This window comes from Ahaetulla prasina, chromosome 4 (genome assembly GCF_028640845.1).
Source record: "Ahaetulla prasina isolate Xishuangbanna chromosome 4, ASM2864084v1, whole genome shotgun sequence".
Classification (NCBI taxonomy): domain Eukaryota; kingdom Metazoa; phylum Chordata; class Lepidosauria; order Squamata; family Colubridae; genus Ahaetulla; species Ahaetulla prasina.
Window position 1 is genome coordinate 52,069,772 of NC_080542.1, and position 22,574 is coordinate 52,092,345.

At 41.2% G+C, this 22,574-nt stretch overlaps 1 protein-coding gene across 4 annotated transcripts in view; it reads left to right on the forward strand.

Annotated features, from left to right (window-relative positions):
- Positions 1-22,574, forward strand: part of MTHFD2L (methylenetetrahydrofolate dehydrogenase (NADP+ dependent) 2 like) — a 58,568-nt gene that overhangs the window by 30,438 nt on the left and 5,556 nt on the right. For all 4 annotated transcript variants that reach the window (XM_058182822.1, XM_058182820.1, XM_058182821.1 and 1 more), the window contains 4 exons: positions 974-1,126; positions 8,901-9,008; positions 9,351-9,443; positions 22,271-22,396. In XM_058182822.1, the coding sequence (XP_058038805.1) occupies positions 974-1,126; positions 8,901-9,008; positions 9,351-9,443; positions 22,271-22,396 (480 nt within the window). The remainder of the gene's footprint in view (positions 1-973; positions 1,127-8,900; positions 9,009-9,350; positions 9,444-22,270; positions 22,397-22,574) is intronic.

Below are 22,574 nucleotides of genomic sequence, written 5' to 3' on the forward strand. Positions count from 1 at the left end.
AAGCCCCCACCCAATCAGTTCAAACCCCACTAGCAGTTAAAAGGAAGAAACAGCTGCGATCACACATTGCTCCCAGAAGCACGAAGCTGAAGCCTGAAGATGACGAATGAGACTTCGTCGAAACGCCGCCAAGACACTTCCAATCTTACACGGGAGAAAACCCGAACAACCAAAGACCTATATACAAACACCCGTGAAAACCTCAGAAAACATATATATATATTTATAACATTATATATATATATATATATATATATATATATATATATATATATATATATATATATATATATATATATATATATATATATATATACACACACACATACATACATACATACATATATATATATATATATATATTTACACACACACACACATACATACATACATATATATATATATATATATATATATATACACACACACACACACACACATATATATATATATATATATATACACACACACACATATATATATATAGTAACATTAGATTGCTTATACTTTATTAAATCAGTTTAAAATTGTTTCTCGAGAGAGAAAGAAGAAACAGAACATTTGCTATGTCTTTTGATTCTGAAATTCTCTTGAACAGAACAACTTTTTTCTACATACCAGAAAATCAAAGACATTCTCTTTGATGGAGAAAGAAGGAATTTCTAACATGTCCTGTGGAAAAGTTTGACCATTACAGGGGAAATGGCTACTCGCAGGTGGTATTATTTGATTGAGTGTAATTAAATGCATATTTTCCACCCATCCCCACTGGATTAAATTAAGATGTGACCAGTCAGTGGAATCAAAATCAGGAGTCCCATTATAGAAGCTTAACGCTTCATATGAAATTACCTCCTTGTATATTTACATTTGCCTTTAAAAACTGGCACATACATTAAACAAGATAAATAACAACTATTAGGCTAACTATTTTAAAGTAAGAACTAAATGTAGAAAAATTCTTTTTTTCCAGATCACATCAATGAAAGGACTGTGTGCAACAGTGTTGCTCCTGAAAAGGATGTGGATGGATTCCATATTTTCAATATTGGGCGATTGTGCCTTGACCAGCCCTCCATTATACCTGCCACTGCTGCTGCAGTTTGGGAAATAATAAAGAGAACTGGTAACTGAATCAAGTGTTTTAAGGAAATGGGGGTTAAATGCATTCTGGAAATTTATCTGAGAAAAAGAAGTATAAGCTTAAATTATAAAATACCAGAACATCATTCTTTCAAATAGTTTCAGTACTAAAATAGGTTTCTTTTAAAATTTGATCACTGCTATCAGGATTCCGACAGTGCCCTAATAAAAGCAGAACCCTTAAGCCATCTTTCCCAAAAAAATTCCAGTTGTTTATTAGGAGCACCATGTCAGCACGAACCAAGTAAAGCCAGCTCTGACTTCACCCAGTTTGCACTTTGCCTCTGACCGTTTTCCTCTCCTCCTCAAGGTGTGTCACCAGTCACATTCCTCAACAAAGCAATTTCGCGGTTCGTAGAAGTCACTCTGGCCATTGTAGATTTCCGTGGAGATGGCCTTGACTGGCTGGCTACAATGTGTTTTATTTTGACTGAGGTGCAAATTCTTCAGTGCAGCTGTGAGGCACGATTTCCCATCCCCCCGCCTATAGCAACTCAGGAGCGGGTTAGGAAAGCTTCGTTAGTTGACACTAATACTATCATATCTAGACTGCAGTTTTGGAAATTTAAACTCATTCAGAATTGTTAGATATTCCCTGATCATGCAAGCGGCACTGGTAGGCAATGGGATGCGCATGCATGGCCAGTGCAAAGAACAGGGCAGTGACGACGGCAATGGGACTTGAGGCCTCTTTTAGCCTGTGGTTTTTGGTAGTTTTTGGCGCGAGAAGCCTCCAACCCAACAAAATTAAATTACCAGTAGTAATTAAAACAAAATTACCAGTAGTTTGCAGAATAATGCAATTAATTATTAACAATGCAATTAAGCAACAGGTTTGATACTGCATGATAATGTCTCTTACCCTGTCTATTTATCTACTACTACTGAACATCCAAGATATACTATTAAATCCTATGTATATATGCCATATGTGTACATACATATTACATAGTATAGCATGTATAGGCACACAAAAAGATACATTATCTACTATATATATATATACTGTATGTATACATACACACACACACACACACACACACACAAACACACACCTCTTCAACCTTACTTACTACATTTGGAAAAACACACCTAGAGTCCACTTTCTGCCACACATTTAACTATAACTTCTGTACATTTAGAACATTACACACACCTTCAGATGCTCTTCCCTAACTTGCACATGACTGTTAGAGCCAGGAGTGATCATGGATTGAGTAAAATGTGGTGAAGCTCACTTAACAACGCTCTTGCTTAGCAACCAAAATTTTGGACTCAATTCTGGTCATAAGACAAGGACTATGCATGGCAGCCTTGTCCTAGTAAACTTCTTCTCCTTTCTGGCAATTTTCCTCTCTGTTAGAGGCACCAAAATAATCCAGACGATAAAAGGTTTCCTGCTGGAGCAGGGGACCTCTTTTTTTTTTTTTCATAAAAAGTTTTATTTTTACAATCATATCAAATAATTCATCCAATGTACAGTTATATACAATTAGTCGGGCTTGCCCAGTCACCACCCCCCTTTTTAACACTCTTCCCTCTTCTACCTTCTTTTACTTTCCAAACCTTCCTCTCCTTCTCTTATCTACATCCGCTCCTCCCTCCACCCTACACCTTCCTTCTCCCTCTACTATCCCTCTTCCTTCCTCTTCTCCTCTTTCCTACCTCCTACTCTCTCTTTTCTCCCTCCTCACCGTTCTAAAATGGTAACTATGCAGACCCGATCCTACATTAATTATATTTCTTCAATAATCCCTGTACATTAACCATCACTCCATCTCTACCAAAACCCCCAATTCCCTCCCCTTACCCCCACCCCCATCCCGACTTCCCAGAACAAAATGCAGGGTATCAAAACTAACAATCATAATCCAAAATAATTCCTAAATTATAATCTCTAGTCACACCACACTTAGTCACACTCTCAATTCCCCTCTCCTTCAAAAATATATCTAATACAAAATATTTCCTAAATTTACTCATATGCTATTCAATATTTTTTTTTATCTGATACTTATTTTAAATATAATCAATCCACATTTTCCATTCTAGAATATATTTTTCTAGTATATAGTCTTTCAAGTAAGCGGAGATTTTTGTCATCTCTGCCAGATTTGATACTTTGAGTGTCCATTCTTCGATTGTAGGTAATTCTTCTTTCTTCCAATACTGAGCAATCAAAAGTCTTGCGACTGTTATTAAGTTCAAAATCAATTTAGTCTCTATAGCTGTGTAGTCCATAATTATTCCTAGTAGAAAGAACTGCGGAGTAAACTTAATCTTCTTTTTCAAAATATTCTGCATGATCCACCATACTTTAATCCAAAATGCTTTAACTTTTTTACAAGTCCACCATATATGGTAATAAGTAGCATCTTCACAATCGCATCTCCAACATTTAGCAAGATCTAATATGTGTTTCTTGTAAACAGGTAATGTCATTTTTAAATTGTTTCAAATAATGAAATACTTTCCTTCTCTTCTACGGTGAGTTCAGGCCATTAACATTCCAAGATAGGAAACTTTTGGAACACCAGCCGCAGATCACATTTTACTCTAGGCCTTGCTCCTCCCACTGTTTCCGTTGTAGTAGTTGCCAGTTGTTGTTGTGCCTTCATCTCTTGTTCCTTGCGTTTAGCAGCAGCTCTTGTCAACCTTTGTTCTTTTGAATCTAAACCCGTCGAGGTATTTCCAACACTTGTAATAAATCTTCTTCCATCACAATCTGTTCTTGTACCTGCTTCACTTCTCTTCCTTCACTTCAGCCTCCTTCCTCTAGCTTCCAATGGGGAAGACTTCCAACTTAATACCTCAACATAAAATTCTCTTGCTTTTCCAACCGTATTGAAACGATATACTTTCCCTGCATAATATACTATTATACCAGTTGGAATATCCCATCTATATTCAATCTGATGTTTTTTAAGTTCATTCACCAGGAAGGCAAATTCCTTCCTAGCCCTTAACATTTTTGGTGGAATTTCCTTTAATATCAAAATATCTTGACCAGCAATCTGAATCTTCTCCCCCTTATATGAAGCTTGCAAAATCTGATTTCTCACTGTTCTGTTTGTAAAATAAATAACAACATCCCTTGGCAACTTTTTTGCCTTGCTATCCAAGAATTCACACGATATATTTTATCAATTTGATAAGCCACATCTGCTGGACGAGCTGCTAATATCTCAGCAAATACTTCAGAAAAAATTTCCCTTAAATTCTCTTCCTTATTTTCTTTCAAACCTCGAATTCTAAGAGCAAATTCCATATTTCTATATTGTATCAAAACTATTTCATCCTCTGTTTTTTCCATTTTACTTTGAAATTCATCCATTTTATTTTCTAATTTTAAATTATGTTGCTTAATTTCTTCAACCTCCTCCTCCAATAAAATCACATTCGTTGCCAAACTTCGTACTGCCATTACAAATCCTTCTTTAACTTCTTTATTTCCCACTTGAATTTCTGATATCTGCTCTTTCATTTCAGACATCTCATCAGTTATTACTTTAAATTTTTCTTCTATAAAGCCTTTTAAGTTCTCTTGTAACGCCTCTAAATTCAATGTTCTAGTCTCTGCTGTATGAGCTGGAGAGGCACCAGCTGATAAAGTTCCAGAGCTCTTTGTTACAGTAGACTTTAATTGTTTGGCTGCCATCTTCTATAAAATTATATATTTATTTATTTCCAACTTAATATTCACTTTAAATCTTCTTAACCTCTAAAAAACACAGTCTTTTAAAGCAGTATTTAAAAATCTCCCCTAGATTCTATCAGCAGGCAGCAAAGAGTTAAAGAGTAAAAGCAGCAAGTAACATGCAAATTACCAACTGCAGACGGAACGCTGAAAGTATCGCTTTCGCTTTCCACTCGTTAACTTGTTAACAATTCGCCTCCATTTTTTTACTATTTTCAAGCTTGTTACAAAGTATCGGGGAATCGGCTTGGCTACTTGCATAAAGTTCTCCCACTTTCGTTCTGTCCGGTATAATCCTTTATTGTCCAAAATAAATCTCGGCGTTTGGTCGTGGTGATTGGTTCCGCCAAAGCAGAAGAATCCTCGGATCTGGAGCACTTCGGGTTACTGGAGGGAACTTAACCCTTCAAACCCCTTTTTTCTCAGGGGCTTTAGGGAAATTCAACCTCTGCCCTCAGCTCACCACCTTCTCCTTCTCCCGAAGAGGGGGTTTTCCGAACCGCTGGACAGCAGATTTAAGCTGTCCTAGCGATTCCACATAATCCAGAGGTTGGTGATCGTAAAGATCACCGCCATCACCTACGGTGCCAAACCGGAAGTCGAGCAGGGGACCTCTAAGGTCCCTTCCAGCCCCAGATTGCTGTCCTGTTTCAAAGCGTCTTCTGAAGCCAAGTCTAGTGCCAGGGTTTGTGGTCCTTCCTTCCTCTTCTCTCTCTCTCTCTTCTCTCTCTCCCTTTCTCTTTCTTTCTTCCTTCTTTCCTTCCTTCCTTCCTTTCTTTCCCTCTTTCTTTCTCCCTCCCTCCCTTTCTTTTTCTTTCTTTCTCTCTCACTCTCTCCTTCCTTCCTTCCCTCTCTCTCCGTCTTTCTTTCTCTCCCTTCCTCCCTTTCTTTCTTTTTCACCCTCCCTCCCTTCTATATTTCTCTCTCTTCCTCCCTCCCTCTTTCTCTTCCACTCTCTCTCCCTTCTTTCTCTCTTTCCCTACTTCCTTCCCATTCTCTCCCCCTTTCTTCCTTTCTCTCTCCCTCCCTCTTTCTCTTTTTCACCCTCCCTCCTTTTTTTCTTTCTCTCTCTTCCTCCCTCATTCTCTCTTTTTCTCTCCTTCTTTCTCTCTCTCCTCCTCCTTTCTTTCTTTTCACCTCCTCCCTTCTATATTTCTCTCTCTTCCTCCCTCCTCTTTCTTCCTTCCTCTCTCTCCTTCTTTCTCTCTTTCTCTCTTCCTCCTCCTCTTTCTCTCTCCCCTTTCTTTCTTTCTCCTCCTCCTCTTTCTCTTTTCACCCTCCCTCCTTTTTTTCTTTCTCTCTCTTCCTCCCTCATTCTCTCTTTTTCTCTCTCTCCCTTCTTTCTTTCTCTTTCTCCCTCCCTCCCTTCTTTCTCTCTTTCTCTCTCTCTCTCTTCCTCCCTCCCTCTCTCTGTGCAGAAGGACCGAACGTTGGCCATGCCAAGCCAAAAGCCTGGCACATCAGGACTTGGGGTGAGCAGTAGCTTCCCCAATCTGGCGCCCCCCATGTGCGGGGCAGGGGAGAGAGCCCACCCCATCCCCAAGATCCCACCCCTCGGGAAGGAGCAGGAGGGGGGCTCTGCTCTTTCCCAGCCCCCAGCCCCTCGCCCCCCCAACCCTTCCGCAACTCAGCTTTTCTTGCACAAGCAAGAGGTTCTATCCCCGCGAAAGCGCTCTCAGAGTTGGCGCTTCTCTCAGCTGCGCCCGCCACCCCTGCTGGCTCCTTTTGCATGGCTCCCTTCCCTGGTTTCCTGAGCAGATCCGGGTCGGGGGAGGGAGAGGTGGGCTGTGGGGGTCTTCCGCCACCTTCCTCCAGGATGCTGCCCGCCTTCCTCCCTCCTTCCCCTCGGGGGCTGGTGCCAGCCGGTACCTGCTGCTGAGAAGGATCCGGTCTTTGAGGCTCCATTCCGGCGCCAGCCACCACAGGCTGTGGATGGAAGCGGCGAAGAGAGCCGGGAAGAAGACCAAGCCCAGGCCCAGAGTCTGCCACATCCCAACGGGCCGCTGGCTTGGCTCTGCTCCGCCCAGCCTCCAGGAGCTTTCAGAGCCTCTCGCTCGGAACTCCCCCCCCCCGGTGGGGCAAGAGGCAGGGAGGCTCCAGCTACTCCCTGCAGCCCAATGCCCGTCCCGCCCCACCCTGGCCAGCTGTTTGAGCGAAGGGGAGCAGCGCTGTGTGTGCCTCTTGGAACAGTGCAGCCCCCACGGGCCCCCCTCCCCGGAACCCCCCTGACCCTTTTGAAGGGCAGCCCCTGCTCGAGCGTCACCTCATGACGGCGCGCTTACCCTTCATGTCGGCTCTGGCGTAGCAAGCAACCTCCAGCTGAGCAGCAAGCGAGCGAGGCAGAGAAAGAGCAAGGGAGGCGGCGGAGGGGGTGGCTCCTTTAAGACTTGTGGACTTCAACTCCCAGAGCCAGCAAAGCTCTGGGTATTGATTGGTCCACAAGTCTTAAAGGAGGCAAATTTGAAGATGCCTGGAGGTGGCGGGGCAGCAGCAGCAGTGGTGGCGGTGGGGATGGCGGGGCAGAGGTGGTGGCGGGGTGGCACCACCGGCGAGCAACCGGCGAGCAACCGGCGAGCAACCGGCGACTGGTTCGGGGGCATGGCCAGCCATCTTTTACTACCGGTTCTGCGAACTACTAAATATTTTTACTACCGGTTCTCCCGAACCGGTGAGAACCAGTAGAAACCCACCACTGGAGTATAGGCACGCTGGTGCTCTTATGCACACCCCTTACAGACCTCTTAGGAATGGAGTGAGGTCAACAATAGACAGTCTTAGGTTAAAGTTTTGGGGATTTTGGGATGAGACTATGGAGTCTGATAGTGCATTCCAGGCATTAACAGCTCTGTTACTGAAGTAATATTTTCTGCAATTGAGATTGGAGCGGTTCACTTTAAGTTTGAATCTATTGTGTGCTCGTGTATTGTTGTGGTTGAAGCTGAAGTAGTCATTGACAGGAAGGACATTGTAGCATTGATTGTATGAGCTATGCTCAGGTCATACCAAAGGCAGCGTAGTTCTAAATTTTCTAAACCCAGAATTTCAAGTCTGGTGGCATAAGGTATTTTGTTGTGAGCAGAGGAGTGGAGGACTCTTCTTGTGAAATATTTCTGGACGCGCTCAATTGTATTAATGTCCGATATGCAGTGTGGGTTCCAGACAGATGAGCTGTATTCGAGAATTGGTCTAGCAAATGTTTTGTATGCTCTGTTCTATTTCTATCCTAATACGCTAAGATTTTGAAGTATAAGCGGAGTGTTGATTATCTACAGTATTTCCAATATCACTTGTGTTTCCCGCATGAAACAAATAGGCTTAGATATTGTTATTGAACACTTACAGTTTTTCTACTAACTTTTAGAAGAAACCATTCTATATAGGAGCAAGCTATATACTTTTTTTTAAAAGGGACAAGAGTTCTGTGTGTATATACACCTGCGAACAGTGTCCCCCACCGCCTTGATAGCTCATCAAGAAGCAAGGGAAGATGCTGTTATATTTATGGGTAGAGAATTTGCTCCAGATAGACATTTATGGTAGTGAAGTGTTTCTTCTAAGTTCTTCTATTGAAGTGTTCAGTTTTCTCTTGCACACATGCTTTCTATCTTTGTGATTTTAAATTCCAGAAATAATAATGGAATGGCAGTTCAGTTATATAGATGCTCTTTTGAAAATGAAGACTGAGTAGCAAGTATAAAATAAGCTTTCTTGAATTATCCTGAGCATAGCTTATTCTTCTTAATCCTTTGTTATGGTATCCACCTTCTTCATAGTGGTCATATTTTGTTTTTTATATAAAGTAAATTTAAAATACTAATTTTAACAATGAACAAAATAAAATTGCAGTTGACTATTGTGGTTATTATTTGTAAATTATTGTCTTCAAAAATTCATATTAATCATATTTATTGTAATAATAAAAACTGTAAAAACTTAAATCTATCATTCTTGTCATAATTCTGTGGTGAAAAAGGAAATTAATGGTCTTTTCTTAATGGGAAACGAAAGATTTAATTTCACAAGCTTCCACATGTTTTTAGTTGTGTTTTTTTTTTTTAAGGAATACAAACATTTGGAAGAAATGTTGTTGTAGTTGGAAGATCAAAAAATGTTGGAATGCCCATTTCAATGCTTTTACATACTGATGGGGAACATGAAAGGCCTGGAGGTAGGTTGAAAAACATTTTACATTATTCTGTTATTATTCTGAAACCTTAACAGGGAGAGAAGAGAAAGAGCTCATTCCTTATTGTGTAAGCAGTAAAATCAGTTTTACTTAATCGGGAATAAGATTTTCTTTGGGTATATATCTTTTTTGTAAATAAATAAATATAGTATTGCCACTGCTGATAAATGATAAGATGTTTATTTAAAAGACTACACATTTTTTTAATCAATAATATTGCATTAAAAATAATGTTTTTGTTTAGAAATACAAAACTCCATCTTTATGCACTGAACTCTGTCTTATCTCCACATTTATATACTTTTTTATTTATATATGTGACAGGTGATGCTACTGTGACAATAACTCATAGATATACACCAAAAGATCAGCTGATGATCCATACACAGCTTGCAGACATCGTGATAGTTGCTGCAGGTGAGGAGCATTATTTTTAAAAGTCATTCAGTAGAATTAAACATCAGTACTGTGCTGTTTCTGTAATTCGAAATTTAATGTGTTTTGCTAAAAGAAAATTAGCTAAGATAATACAAAAATCAATGTAGATTTTGAAGACGTAGTAGTATGCAATTATAATTAATGCAAATTATATTATCTAAAATGGCTGTGGAGCTTGAGGGTGGTCTTGGTGACATTTGTTGGGATGAGTTTGACCCTGTGGCTCCCGAGGACATGGACAGGTTGTTGGGTAGGCTGAATGCCACCACGTGTTTACTGGACCCGTGCCCCTCCTGGCTGGTGCTGGCCACTCAGGAGGTGACACGAGGCTGGCTCCAGGCGATTACGAGTGCCTCCTTGTTGGAGGGAGTCTTTCCGGCCGCCTTGAAAGAGGCGGTGGTGAGGCCCCTCCTCAAGAGGCCCTCCCTGGACCCGGCTGTCTTAGGTAATTATCGTCCGGTCTCCAACCCTCCGCGAAGGTTGTAGAGAGTATGGTGGCATATCAGTTTCCTCTGCACCTGGATGAAACTGTCTATCTAGACCCGTTCCAGTCCGGTTTCCGGCCCGGTTACAGCACGGAGACGGCTTTGGTCGCGTTGGTGGATGATCTCTGGAGGGCCAGGGATAGGGGTTGTTCCTCTGCCCTGGTCCTATTAGACCTCTCAGCGGCTTTCGATACCATCGACCATGGTATCTTGCTGCGCCGGTTGGGGGGATTGGGAGTGGGAGGCACCGTTTATCGGTGGTTCTCCTCCTATCTCTCTGACCGGTCGCAGACGGTGTTGACAGGGGGGCAGAGGTCGGCCCCGAGGCGCCTCACTTGTGGGGTGCCGCAGGGGTCGATTCTCTCGCCCCCTCTGTTCAACATCTATATGAAGCCGCTGGGTGGGATCATCAGTGGCTTGTGTGAGGTACCAGCTGTGCGCTGATGACACCCAGCTGTACTTTTCCACACCGGGCCACCCCAATGAAGCTATCAAGTGCTGTCCCGGTGTTTGGAGGCCGTACGGGCCTGGATGGGGAGAACCAGGCCCAAGCCCAATCCCTCCAAGACTGAGTGGCTGTGGATGCCGGCATCCCGGTACAGTCAGCTGAGTCCTCGGCTGACTGTTGGGGGCGAGTCATTGGCCCCGATGGAGAGGGTGCACAATCTGGGCGTTCTCCTGGATGAACGGCTGTCTTTTGAAGACTATTTGACGGCCGTCTCCAGGAGAGCTTTCCACCAGGTTCGCCTGGTGCGCCAGTTGCGCCCTTTCTAGACCGGGATGCCTTATGCACGGTCACCACGCCTCGTGACGTCTCGCCTGGATTACTGCAATGCTCTCTACATGGGGCTCCCTTGAGGGGCATCCGGAGGCTTCAGTTGGTCCAGAACACGGCTGCGCTGGTGATAGAGGGAGCCTCGGGGCTCCCGTGTTACACCTATCCTGCGCAGACTGCACTGGCTACCTGTGGCCTTCCGGTGCGCTTCAAGGTGTTGGTGACAATCTTTAAAGCGCCCATGGCATAGGGCCGGGCTATTTACGGGACCGCCTACTGCTACCAAATACCTCTCACCGACCGTGCGCTCCCACAGAGAGGACTCCTCAGGGTGCCGTCAGCTAGGCAGTGCCGTCTGGCGACACCCAGGGAAGGGCCTTCTCTGTGGGGCTCCACCTCTGGAACGAACTCCCCCCAGGACTTCGTCAACTTCCGGACCTCCGAACCTTTCGTCGCGAGCTTAAAACGCACTTATTCATCTGCGCGGGACTGGATTAGATTTTAAAGTTATTGGTTTTAAGGGTTTTTTTATTATTTATATTGTTTTTTAAATTCGGCAATAGAATAAGTTTTTTAATTGTTGTTTTTTAATTTGTATTTATATGTATTTTAACTGCCTGTGAACCGCCCTGAGTCCTTAGGGAGATAGGGCGGTATATAAATTTGAAAAATAAATAAATAAATAAATTCACAGCCAAACTTCAACCTCAATTTACTATTCTTTAGTTTTTCTTGGTTTGCTTTTATTTTGCTTTTTTTTTAAATTGGCAATTTGACAAAACTCTTTTGAAAAAAAAGCCCTATAAACTACATCAGATAGGCATGGTTTTGTGCATCCCAAAATCTCGTATATATACGTGTGGTTACTCACATAGATAGATAGATACACACACACAAACATAAACCCACACACATGGATATAACAGTAACAGAGTTGGAAGGGATCTTAGAGGTCATCTAATCCAACCCCCTATACAGGGGGACCTATACAGAAGACCTATACTAGGGATTCGAACTGCCAAACTGCCAACTTTACTTTACTTTACTGACTGACATTCACATTACCTCATCCCAAAACAAATCCTTGCACACAGTCATGCAACATATCCATGCAACCCAATATATTACTTAATGAGCTTATGTTGGTTGCATGGGAACTAATATTTCCCCACCCCACTAACTTTCCAGCTTGATTTGTTGACATTCATATAAAGTACCGTAATAGTCTTGCATGGATAAATAATGCCATTGCCATACTACGGTAGATGATAAAAACAAGTCACATTTGTGTGACTGAGTGGAATTTTTCTTTGTATTTCTAAATCACTAAGTTTTATTTAGATTAATATACTGTTTCTATTACCTTTAAAGAAAAAGAAGCATATTTCAAAATTAGTATGTTTGTAATAGGCTAAATACACCAATATCTTTATAGAAAAAGGTTAACCTCAGACTTGCTTTTCACTTAATTACATCTGAGAATTTTTGGCATGCAAATATAATGCAAATGTCAAAATCTACCATTATTCCGCCTCCCTCCTTTTTCCCTGTTCCTTCACAGGCATCCGATTCTCCTGCCTAAATTGCCATAGAAGTAGGGACCAAACAAGGGGATCTGGCGTTATTTTCAGTTCTGCCAGTCTCAACTTTTGGCATTTGTCTGATGAGAACCATTTGCTTTTTAAAATCTCTGTGGCACTCTTCTACAACTGCTTTTGCTTTCTTTTTTTCAGTTCAGGAATGGAAGTTAGGTTTGCTTCCTTCTCATTCAGCATTTATGTTATTATTCCTCCCTGCTTTCACTTATGGTGCCTGTCATTCAGTCTTCATCTTTGGAAGGCTACTTCATGCATTCTTAACCAAGAATTGTACTGTATCGGTCTCTTCTGGATTTGCCTTTTTTCCTTCTTTTTATCATGATGGATATGAGTCCTTCCCAGCCTATGGTTCTCCAGTAATGTTGGATCAGAACTTCCAGAGTTCTCTCCCACATGATTATTTTTATTTATGTCTTTCATTTGTAGAATTTGGGTCTCATTTTCCTTTCTGATGGTCCAGATAACTAATGGAGTTTATCTCTCACCACTCAAATTTCTCTTAAGAACGATCCTGTGAAGAAAATTTAAATGGAACTAGTCATACTAAGTGGGGAGCTTTATTGCTGAGTGGGGAGATTTTAATTTCAGGGCAGATCTATACTTTGTTCTTGCTCCAGTCACTGATATGGATCATCCTCCAGTTCTTGAGTACAGAAACTGATACACTCATCCTCCACCCACTCCTAGCCCCGTCACAACTGGCCCTCCTGCCTGCTGTTTCCAAGCAGCCCAGAACAGTGGCTTCTGTACTGAACTGCCAGATTTCTATATGCTCTGGTGGTTGACAGCTGCCATTTTAAAAACAAAGTTATGGTCCATTAAGCCAATGAACTTGCCTCATTCTGTGTTTTCCTATCTCTTATAGAAGCTCGTAACTTTATTTAGCACTTATATATCTCTGTGGGCACCATTTTTGCTTGTATTCAGGCTTGGTGAAGCATGTTCCCCTTGTTTTCTCATTGCTTTCTCACAGCAAAACTTCCATTTCTTTTGTTTTTTTTCCCCTAAAAAAATTATTGCAATTAGGCACATTGAAATGAAATTTCAATACATGCCATTTCAATTAGATGAAGCACGAACCATAAGTTTTCCTTGCTGCAGAGTTTCCCTGGATCTATGGTAGAACATAAAAATGAAGGAACAATCTGTTCCCCTTGCTTTCATTTTTCCAGAATTACAGCAACAATGGAACAGTGGAAGAAGAAAAAAGAACAAAAGAAAGGGGTTTCATTATTTTTGACATTAATGAAATATGGAAAAGAGTTGTGAAGGCATGCATGTATGAAAACATCTGGAAAGCAAATTAAAAGAATTACGACTAGCGAGGAAGGACTACTGAGGAATAGTGCATCTGGGAAAGCAAAGTAAAATTTAATCTTAATTGTAGGAAATATACAATTTCCTACAATTGAGTAGGATATTGTATATTACTACTCTGCAATAGAGTAGTAAATGTCTGGAACACTCTACCTGATCCTGTTGTTAGTCTCTCTCATCCCCATACCTTTCACGGTAAACTGTCTACCATGAACCTTTCATGTTTCTTTTTTTTTATTTTTTATTTTTTAATACAAACAAACATAAAAACATCTTTAATCCAGATATAGTGTGTTGGTAGGTTAATTACAAATCTTTTGTGCAATTTCAACATATGCGTATGTTGACTATCTATTTATCTAATCTTACGTTTTATCAATCTAATACAGTGATAGTCAACCTGGTCACTACCGCCCACTAGTGGGCATTCCAGCTTTCATGGTGGGCAGTAGGTGTTTTGTCCGATACGGAAGCACTTTCCTTTTTTTTAATTTAATTGACTTTTTAAAAAAATTTCATAGCATTATTTAAAAACATTTTCATTAGGTTTTCATAAAATTCCCCGTGACAATTTAAATTTCTGAAAATATACTATTTGTATCGCCAGTGCATAAGTTTAGTTCATGTTACATAAGTGAAACTAAATGGTAGGTAATCATTATTATATGCTTTAACTTGCTGTAACTCTGCTTTATAAATTTTATAAAGTAAAGTTACTTCCCTACTTTATAAATCACCATTACTGTAGAACCGGTGGGCGGTTAGAAAATTTTACTACTAACCTTCCCCCCACCCCGAGATTTCCCAGAGCAAAATACAGGGTATTGCATCTAACAATCATAAGCTAAATTATACCAATAAACCATAATCCATAATCTCTCCTCTCCCCTTTAAAACCTTAACTCCCCTTTCCCATATAAACAAATACATTAATACAATACAATTCTTACAATCACTCATAAACTATTTGATACTTCAGTTAATATTTGATTTAAATATAATCAATCCAGTTTTTCCATTCCAATATATATCTTCTTGTGGGTAGTCTTCAAACATGCTGAGAATGTTCTTTCGTAGACATTCTTTTGAGTACGCTAAAGTTTTTACTTTCTCTCTTAAATCCATTAAAATTAGTCCAATCTTCCACAATAAACAGTATTCCATCTTCCAATGTTTCAGTAACGAAAGTCCAACTGCCAATATTAGATTTAGAGTCAATATACTCCTTATTATTCTTCATAATATCTTATATAATCCACCAAGTTTGTAAATCTACCATACATAATAACAAATAATATCATTTTTCAATCCTTAGTACTCCATTTCTTGTTCTATTATTATCATCACCTTATTTAACCCCAAATCTATTTTTATCCAAAATGATTTACAATACTACAATCACTCAAGCATTTAAATTATAAATTCAAACAATACCATTTAACTTTAATCCAGATTCTTCCCCATATCTCCATCACTATAAATTACTAAACCTTCAGATTATAAATTCAAACAGTACCATTTACATTTAATCCTAATTGTTCCCCATATTTCCATCACTATAAATTACCAAATATTTTATAACCATTTTTCATACATTCCCTAACTGAATCCATTTCTTGTTCTGTTTTTATCAAGGCACTCCCAAATCAAATAATTCAGTTGTTAACAATTCAACCATATATAAACAAATAACATCACTACAATCATATCTCCAACATTTAAATTATAAATTCAAACAAATACCAATAATTTTTTACAAATTCCAAATAACTATTCTTACAAAAACCATTATATAAATTAACCTTTCTTCTTATATTATATTCAATGTCAATTATAATTTATCCTTTCCCATAAGAAAAAACTCTTTTCGCCTAAAACTGTTTCTTGTTTCCTCTTTATACCTCCCTATTTTCCCCACTATTTCTTCTTCAGTAATTACAAGCCCAACTTTATCTTGTGTTTGTTTTACTTCTTTCTCCCAGCTTTTTTATTTATTTATTTATTTATTTATTTGTTCCAATTTCTATACCGCCCTGCTCCCGAAGGACTCAGGGCAGTTTACAGCCAATTTAAAACAACATAGATATATACAAAAATTAAAACATAATTAAAAACTAATTTTGAAATTAAAACCCCCTCTAAAAGTTCATTAGGCTAGCCCTGCACAATGGAATAAAAAAGTCTTAAGTTCGCGTTTAAAGGTCCGGAGGTCGGGGAGTTGACACAGCCCTGGAGGCAGATCATTCCAAAGGGCAGGAGCCCCCACAGAGAAGGACCTCCCCCTGGGGGTTGCCAGTCGACATTGTTTGAGTGACGGCACCCTGAGGAGGCCCTCCCTGTGGGAGCGCACAGGTCGATGGGAGGTAGTTGGCGGCAGTAGGCGGTCTCGTAAATAACCCGGTCCTGTGCCATGGAGCACTTTAAAGGTGATGACCAACACCTTGAATTGCACCCGGAAGACCACCGGCCACCAGTGCAGCCTCCGTAGGAGAGGTGTTACAGGGGAGCATCGTGGTGCTCCCTCTATCACCCGCGCAGCCCCATTCTGGACCAGCTGGAGTTTCCTGGTGCTCTTCAAGGGGAGCCCCATGTAGAGAGCATTGCAGTAGTCCAGGCGGGAAGTGACAAGGGCATGAGTGACCGTGCATAGGGACTCCCGGTCCAGGAAGGGACGCAACTGGTGAATCAGGCGCACCTGATAAAAAGCTCCCCTGGCAACAGCCATCATATTTATTTATTTATTTATTTATTTATTTATTTATTTATTTATTTATTTATTTATTTATTTATTTATTTATTTATTTATTTATTTATTTATTTATTAATCGTATTTGTATACCGCCCTATCTCCCGAAGGACTCAGGGTGGTTACCAGGCACATAAAAACACATAAATACAGAGTAAAAACAATTAAAAAACTTATTCTAAAAGCCGAATATTTAAAACAATATAAAAATAAAACCCATTTAAAACCCATAAATTTAAAATCTAATTCAGTCCTGCGCAAATAAATAAGTGTGTTTTAAGCTCGCGGTGGAAGGTCCGGAGGTCCGGAAGTTGACGAAGTCCTGGGGGTAGTTCGTTCCAGAGGGTGGGAGCCCCCACAGAGATCTTCTCTGTGATCTATGATCTTCTAAAGACAGCCGATCATTCAGGAGAACGCCTAAGTTGCAAACCCTCTCCCTGGGGGCCAACGATGGAGTCAGTTGGCTGTACCGGGATGCCGGCATCCACAGCCACTCCGTCTTGGAGAGGTTGAGCTGAAGCCTGTTTTTGCCATCTCCACTCCTGTTCTCTCTTAGCTTCTAGCAATAAAGGATTTCCAGCCTTTAATACTTTAGTGTAAAAATCTCTTGCTTTGAAAACTGTACTAAGACAAAACTTTCTTCCTTTATAATTCACTATTAATCCAGCTGGAACATACCATCTATACTGTATCTGATGTTTCCTAAGTTCATCCACCAAAAAGGCAAACTCCTTTCTATTTCTTAACATTTTAGGAGGAATTTCTTTCATCACTAATACTTGTCCTAATATTTGAATTTTATTTTTATAAAATGCTTGTAGAATTTCATTCCTAATCTTCTTGGTTGTGAAATAAATCTTGGTAGCTGCCTTTGTCTAGCAATCCAAAATTAACTCAGTAAATTTTTTCAATATGGGCTTCAAAATCTACTGGGTACTCTCCAATTATACGTGTAAAAGCCTGTATAAAAATCTCTTTAAATACTCCTGCTTATTTTCCTTCAATCCTCTAACTCTCAAGGCATACTCCCTCAATCTATATTGCAATATAACAATTACTTCTTCCGCCCTATCCATTTTACTCTGAGCTTCCTCTATTTTATTTTCCAAATTCAAATTAACTTGTTTCCTCTTTATACCTCCCTATTTTCCCCACTATTTCTTCTTCAGTAATTACAAGCCCAACTTTATCTTGTGTTTGTTTTACTTCTTTCTCCCAGCTTTTTTATTTATTTATTTATTTATTTATTTGTTCCAATTTCTATACCGCCCTGCTCCCGAAGGACTCAGGGCAGTTTACAGCCAATTTAAAACAACATAGATATATACAAAAATTAAAACATAATTAAAAACTAATTTTGAAATTAAAACCCCCTCTAAAAGTTCATTAGGCTAGCCCTGCACAATGGAATAAAAAAGTCTTAAGTTCGCGTTTAAAGGTCCGGAGGTCGGGGAGTTGACACAGCCCTGGAGGCAGATCATTCCAAAGGGCAGGAGCCCCCACAGAGAAGGACCTCCCCCTGGGGGTTGCCAGTCGACATTGTTTGAGTGACGGCACCCTGAGGAGGCCCTCCCTGTGGGAGCGCACAGGTCGATGGGAGGTAGTTGGCGGCAGTAGGCGGTCTCGTAAATAACCCGGTCCTGTGCCATGGAGCACTTTAAAGGTGATGACCAACACCTTGAATTGCACCCGGAAGACCACCGGCCACCAGTGCAGCCTCCGTAGGAGAGGTGTTACAGGGGAGCATCGTGGTGCTCCCTCTATCACCCGCGCAGCCCCATTCTGGACCAGCTGGAGTTTCCTGGTGCTCTTCAAGGGGAGCCCCATGTAGAGAGCATTGCAGTAGTCCAGGCGGGAAGTGACAAGGGCATGAGTGACCGTGCATAGGGACTCCCGGTCCAGGAAGGGACGCAACTGGTGAATCAGGCGCACCTGATAAAAAGCTCCCCTGGCAACAGCCATCATATTTATTTATTTATTTATTTATTTATTTATTTATTTATTTATTTATTTATTTATTTATTTATTTATTTATTTATTTATTTATTTATTTATTAATCGTATTTGTATACCGCCCTATCTCCCGAAGGACTCAGGGCGGTTAACAGGCACATAAAAACACATAAATACAGAGTAAAAACAATTAAAAAACTTATTCTAAAAGCCGAATATTTAAAACAATATAAAAATAAAACCCATTTAAAACCCATAAATTTAAAATCTAATTCAGTCCTGCGCAAATAAATAAGTGTGTTTTAAGCTCGCGGTGGAAGGTCCGGAGGTCCGGAAGTTGACGAAGTCCTGGGGGTAGTTCGTTCCAGAGGGTGGGAGCCCCCACAGAGATCTTCTCTGTGATCTATGATCTTCTAAAGACAGCCGATCATTCAGGAGAACGCCTAAGTTGCAAACCCTCTCCCTGGGGGCCAACGATGGAGTCAGTTGGCTGTACCGGGATGCCGGCATCCACAGCCACTCCGTCTTGGAGAGGTTGAGCTGAAGCCTGTTTTTGCCATCTCCACTCCTGTTCTCTCTTAGCTTCTAGCAATAAAGGATTTCCAGCCTTTAATACTTTAGTGTAAAAATCTCTTGCTTTGAAAACTGTACTAAGACAAAACTTTCTTCCTTTATAATTCACTATTAATCCAGCTGGAACATACCATCTATACTGTATCTGATGTTTCCTAAGTTCATCCACCAAAAAGGCAAACTCCTTTCTATTTCTTAACATTTTAGGAGGAATTTCTTTCATCACTAATACTTGTCCTAATATTTGAATTTTATTTTTATAAAATGCTTGTAGAATTTCATTCCTAATCTTCTTGGTTGTGAAATAAATCTTGGTAGCTGCCTTTGTCTAGCAATCCAAAATTAACTCAGTAAATTTTTTCAATATGGGCTTCAAAATCTACTGGGTACTCTCCAATTATACGTGTAAAAGCCTGTATAAAAATCTCTTTTAAATTCTCCTGCTTATTTTCCTTCAATCCTCTAACTCTCAAGGCATACTCCCTCAATCTATATTGCAATATAACAATTACTTCTTCCGCCCTATCCATTTTACTCTGAGCTTCCTCTATTTTATTTTCCAAATTCAAATTAACTTGATTACTCTGAACCTCCTGTATTTTCATTTCCAAATTCAAATTAGCTTGATTAATTTGATAGTAGTTGAGTACGGTTACCCACACTCTACTTTGATGAGGCCTGTGTCTAGTCTGGCATTAGAAACACATTGTTAGATTCGAAAAGCCATTCTTCAAAATTTGGATTGAAAATTGAAAAAGGGGCCTCAGCTGGACATCATTCAGAAATTGGGGTTAGCTTTGAGTGCTACAGATATATAGTGGCCACTTCTTGTCTTCAGGAATTTAAGGATGGTAGGTATGCATCTTATTTCCCATGGGGCTTCCTACTGCTGACAAAATGAAGGACTACTCCCAGAAATAGGAGACCTGCTCAGTCTTGTGACCATCTAGGTTCTGCAGTCTTTGTTTATGGGAAGTTGGTAGAGTGCATCAGCAATGGAACAGCTGACAGGGAAGGTTGCAAGTTGTTGGATAAGTCTCCCTCACCACACAACTCTCTCCTCTGCTCTTACGAACACCTCTGCTACCTATGTTTCCAACCCATGTTTCACCTCTGTGTGCCCTTCCCAATCTCTGCCGCACCACTTGTGCACCTCCACACACCCTTCCTGACCCATGCTGCACCTCTTGCAAATCTGACCGAACACTAGTAAGGTCTCATATTCAGACCTACCTAGTGGCGATAAGAGCGGCAAAACGTGAGTATTTTTCTGCTCTTATTGCATCGGCAGATAATCGCCCAGCCGCCCTGTTTAGGGTGACCCACTCCCTTCTTACTCAGGGAGCTAGGGAGGACCCCTTGCAAGGACATGCTGAGGATTTTGGACAATATCTGCACAATAAAGTCGCTCAGATCCGGGATGGCTGGACTCAGATTGGGTAGATTCGGGCGGGATGACGGAGGTGGATCTTGAGGATGTCATCTGGGAGGAGTTCAATACTGTGGCTCCCGAGGACATGGACAGGATACTGAGGAGGCTGAATGCAACCACATTTTTATTGGACGGCTGGAGGGGTTAGGAGTGGGGGGCACCGTTTTTCGGTGGTCCTCCTCCTTCCTTTCTGACTGGTCACAGACGGTGTTGGCAGGAGGGCAGAGATCGGCCGCGAGGCGCCTCTTATGTGGGGTGCCACATGGGTCGGTTCTCTCGCCTCTCCTGTTCAACATCTATATGAAGCCGCTGGGTGAGATCATCCGTGGTTTTGGGGTGCAGTGTCACCTGTACGCTGATGATACGCAGCTGTACATTTCCACCCCTAACCACCCCAACGAAGCCGTTGAAGTGATGTGCTGGTGTCTGGAGGCCGTGCGGGTCTGGATGGGGAAAAACAGGCTCCAACTCAACCCTTCCAAGACCGCTGACTGTTGGGGGTGAGTCATTGGCCCCCACAGAGAGGGTCCGCAATCTAGGTGTCCTTCTGGATGCACGGCTGTCGTTAGACGAGCATATGACGGCAGTCGCCAGAGGAGCTTTTTATCAGGTTCACCTAATTCGCCAGTTGCGTCCCTTCTTAGACCGGGATTCCCTGTGCACAGTCACTCATGCCCTCGTTACTTACCGCCTGGACTACTGCAACGCTCTCTACATGGGGCTCCCCTTGAAGAGCACCCGGAGGCTCCAACTGGTTCAGAATGTGGCTGCGTGGGTGATAGAGGAAGCAACTTGAGGCTCCCATATAACACCTCTCCTGCACAGGCTGCACTGGCTTCCGGTGGTCTTCCGGGTGCAATTCAAGGTGTTAGTTACCACCTTTAAAGCGCTCCATGGCATAGGACCGGGTTATTTACAGGACCGCCTGCTGCTACTGGTGGCCTCCCATCGACCAGTGCGCTCCCATAGGGAGGGTCTCCTCAGGGTGCCGTCGGCCAGACAATGTCGGCTGGCGACCTCCAGGGGGAGGGCCTTCTCTGTGGGGGCTCCAGCCCTCTGGAACGAGCTACCTGCAGGGATACGCCAACTCCCTGACCTCCGGACCTTCCGACGCGAGTTGAAGACGTTTTTGTTCCATCGCGCAGGACTGGCATAATAGTTTTTAATGGGGTTTTTATTGGATTTTTACAGTTCTCAACCAAATTTGAATTAGTCTTTTAATATTTGTTTTTAATTTTTGCATCTGTTGTTTTATCTGGCTGTAAACCGCCCTGAGTCCTTTGGGAGAAGGGTGGTATAGAAATTAAAATAATAAACAAACAAACAAACAAGCAAGCAAGCAAGCAAGCAAACAAACAAACAAACAAATCCTTCCTGACCCACACTGCATCCCATGCACATTCCCCAGACCCGTGCATACTGCATTTCCTGACCTCCAGCACATTCTCCTCATTGGTGAGACTTAGAGGTACATAAGAGCTACTATGTCAGTTGGGGAATGTTTGAGGGATATGTGAGAGGCATTGTGCAGGTCCAGTTAAGTGTGTAAGGGTGCACAAGTGGTACCATGCAGATCAGGGAGGTTGCATAGAGATGTAGCATGGATTGTGTAGGATACAAGAGATGTAGTGTAGTTAGGATCGTGGAAGGTGTGCACGTGTTGGATAATACAGAAACGCTGAAATAATGATCCAACAAGGGATGCATTGGTGAAAAATAATTCTTTCATACGGTTTCTGAAATTTGTCTTGCTTTATTTGTGCACACTGCAATACAAAGTATTGTCATAAATGTATTGTCGTATGTATGTATGTGTGTATGTATGTATGTATGTATATAAAATATTTATAATATATATATATATATAATATTTCCTGAAAAACACTTTTCTCTGGTTCTGTAAACTTAATTGCATTGATGGTTTCAGGTATTCCAAAGTTAATTACTTCTGATATGATTAAAAGAGGAGCAGCAGTGATTGATGTTGGTATTAACCATATTCATGATCCTGTCACTGGAAAGGCAAAGTTAGTAGGAGATGTAGACTTTGAAGGTAAGCCAGATTTCTATGTTCTTAGAAATGCAAAATATATTTTAATTAAAGAAATAAATAATCAGTCTTGAGCTTTATTTCCAGAGGATAAAATTAAGCAAATGCTTAACACTAAGTATATAATTAAAATTTAGTTGAAAGTTCCGCCTCTCCCCCATCTTTTGTAAGCCTAAACTGG